The sequence below is a fragment of the Neofelis nebulosa genome, chromosome 1, assembly GCF_028018385.1.
Source record: "Neofelis nebulosa isolate mNeoNeb1 chromosome 1, mNeoNeb1.pri, whole genome shotgun sequence".
Classification (NCBI taxonomy): Eukaryota; Metazoa; Chordata; class Mammalia; order Carnivora; family Felidae; genus Neofelis; species Neofelis nebulosa.
In genome coordinates, this window is record NC_080782.1 from 157,373,416 (window position 1) to 157,376,545 (window position 3,130).

A 3,130-nucleotide genomic window follows, 5' to 3' on the forward strand; every position below is an offset into this window, starting at 1 on the left:
AAAATTACTGCCTGCCTGGATGAATATTTTAATATTCAACCAGTTATTGTGAAGAGCTATAAACACAATTTCACTTGTAAATCTTATATTCTGCCTTTTTGTATATGAGTCAGATCTGGATCTCTCGTAAAAAATTCTTTCATATATTAAAGAAGACAGAAGTAGCTGATGCTCATCAAATTTGTTGAGAGTTACAGTTGATATTCAGATATGGTTTGTTAATTATCCAGACATTTGTTTTTGTCCCGCTTAGCTAATAGGTGTGATAAACTTAAGTTAACACAAAACTGATTTTACTTCCCCCTACAGATTTTACTTATTTCTTTAGAGTATTACTCATAATGTAAATTCATCTTTGATGAATATTTAGAAAGGAAAATAAATCTGTCTGTTGCTGTGATTAGTTTTGGTTCCACATAAAGATATAATTATTCCTTTTTAATGCTTCAGAGACTACATATTTCTCTCCAAAAAAATGGGTATATTTATGGTGGCCAATACATTTTATAGAAATAAACTTCTTTAGTAATTCTGTCACTGAAATAGGAGAAGAGGAACACTACAATAGGATGATGATGATGATGATAATAAACAACTCATTCCTCAATATCCATGAACATATCTAAAAGATGCACACTTATATTCTTCAAGAATAAAAGGTATGACAATTGATTCTATTTAGTTCATGGGAGTTGTAATAATACTGTTGTATATTTTTCCGTCTAAATTCAGAAATCATTTTCCCATCTGGAGTTATCTTTACTTATAAACATGAAGGACCAGTATAACACAGTACAAAAATAAATGTTAAAGAATGAAAAAACAACAACAACAAAGTAATGGATTATTAGGAGTCCATTAATAGAATCAGAATGCCACCCTATCAGAAAAATTATGTTAATGTTTTGTTTGACCAATAATTTAAGAAAAGTTTAGGTCCCCATAGAGTAATATGAGCCAGTGTTAAGTCCTAAAATTTCAACCTACTCCATTATGGCGACCAAAGACTGCCACAAAGATGAACCCAAACCCCTTATTGTGGAATAGAGTTCATGGCTATCCTTATTAGAGATTTATCACTCCAAATTATCCCATGAGAACAAAGAGACCTGACTTCTTAAAGTTACCTATGCCTAAAACATTAACTTTCTGGCAGCACATCTGCCTATAGCTCACTTGACCCTGATCCAGCAGCCCCAAATGCTAAATTTATCTAGATTTATTGGGCCCATGCTTATGTTCTGTCGATTTATTACATCACAAATGTATGTCTATGTACAATCTTAACAGTGTAATTATCTAAATGGCAGAGAACAACTCAAATTCAATCAACTCATGGATATTAGTTGCGAGGCACTATACCAACCTCAGGAAATATTTAGCCTAAAGTAATATGATTATAAAGACTATAAAGAAGATCAAAATAAAATAAAAATAAATCAACTTTTAAAAGTTGTTCTGTATGAACTATTATATTTACATCTCACATCCAGCCTAAAGAGATATAGACTTATGATAAACTTTCATAGATAATGAAAGTATTAACTTATAGATTAATATATCTGTTCAATGTCACAAAGACCATTAATATTAAGACTAGAATTCAAAATGATTTGAAGTCTATATTCTTTCCTCTATCCCATACTGCTTCTGATATATTACACATGGTGGGCTCTGTGTAAATATTGATTATTAATTAACCCACCAAAATTTTGCCTTTGAAGACCTAAGAACCACCACGTGAGATGATCATGGAAGCCACTCTCCAGAACTCCACTGATTTCATCCTCTTGGGCCTCATCACCCACCCTGAATTCCCTGGGCTTATCTTTGCAGTAGTCTTCTCCATTTTTCTGGTGTCTGTAACAGCCAATGTGGTCATGATTCTGCTCATCCATGTGGACTCTCGCCTGAATACACCCATGTACTTTTTACTCAGCCAGCTCTCCATTATGGACACAGTTTACATCTGTATCACCGTTCCCAAGATGCTGCAAGACCTTCTGTCCAAGGAAAAGATCATCTCTTTCTTTGGATGCACACTTCAGATCTTCCTCTACCTGACACTAATTGGAGGTGAATTTTTCCTGCTAGGTCTCATGGCTTATGACCGGTATGTGGCTGTGTGCAAACCCCTTCGGTACCCTCTCCTCATGAATCGCAGGATTTGCCTGTTCATGGTGGTGGGTTCCTGGGTTGGTGGCTCCTTAGATGGGTTCATGCTGACCCCCTTCACTATGAGTTTCCCCTACTGTGGCTTCCGAGAAATCAATCACTTTTTCTGTGAGATCCCAGCTGTACTGAAACTGTCATGTGTTGACACGTCTCTCTATGAGACTCTGATGTACGCCTGCTGCGTGCTAATGCTGCTCATTCCTATATCTGTAATCTCTGTTTCCTACACACGCATCCTGCTCACTGTCCATCACATGAATTCTGCTGAGGGCCGGCGCAAAGCCTTAGCTACCTGTTCTTCCCATATAATGGTAGTAAGCATTTTCTATGGGGCAGCCTTCTACACCAATGTGTTGCCACATTCCTACCACACACCAGAGAAAGACAAAATTGTATCTGCTTTCTACACCATCCTCACTCCAATGCTCAATCCACTCATCTACAGCTTGAGGAATAAAGATGTGGCTACAGCTCTAAGAAAAGTGCTGAGTAGATGCCCCTCCTCCCAGAAAACCAGAGTGGTGGATCTGTCCAGGAAATACTAGACACGGCCAGGTACAAATATCATTGGTGCTATGGCCACTGGCACACCTTCATATAAGAAACTATGTTTTTTATTATGAAAAAAAATTCACTACCATTTTAATAATCCTGAGTTATCAACAGGCAAAATCGTCTCTTTGCAAGCATCATTTAGAAACAATAGCTGTAGCCCACAAGCATCAGAATTAGCCCATTGGCTAGTCTGGATTCACTGAAAAACATTTTCCAGAGAGCATTTTCTTCAAGTAACACTATAAACAATACAAAATAGGCCAAATGCCCCTTTGAAGAGTACTGGATAAATATTTTTAGGTTACACATGTTCATGTGTCTGTGTCTATATTATTGACCAACTTTTGAATAGAAGTTGCAAGGACCAGTCACCATGTCCTCGAGGATTTAATATCAAACA

General features: G+C 36.7%; 1 protein-coding gene across 1 annotated transcript; it reads left to right on the forward strand.

Annotated features, from left to right (window-relative positions):
* The first annotated feature begins 1,745 nt into the window (after positions 1-1,745).
* LOC131487572 (olfactory receptor 2T2) lies at positions 1,746-2,720 on the forward strand. Its single transcript, XM_058688451.1, has one exon. It carries the CDS (start codon positions 1,746-1,748, stop codon positions 2,718-2,720), a length of 975 nt encoding a protein of 324 aa, XP_058544434.1.
* Positions 2,721-3,130: the final 410 nt, after the last annotated feature.

Coding starts and splice junctions, on each gene's coding strand:
- LOC131487572 (XM_058688451.1), top strand. CDS start 1,746: ATGATCATGGAAGCCACTCTCCAGAACTCCACTGATTTCATCCTCTTG.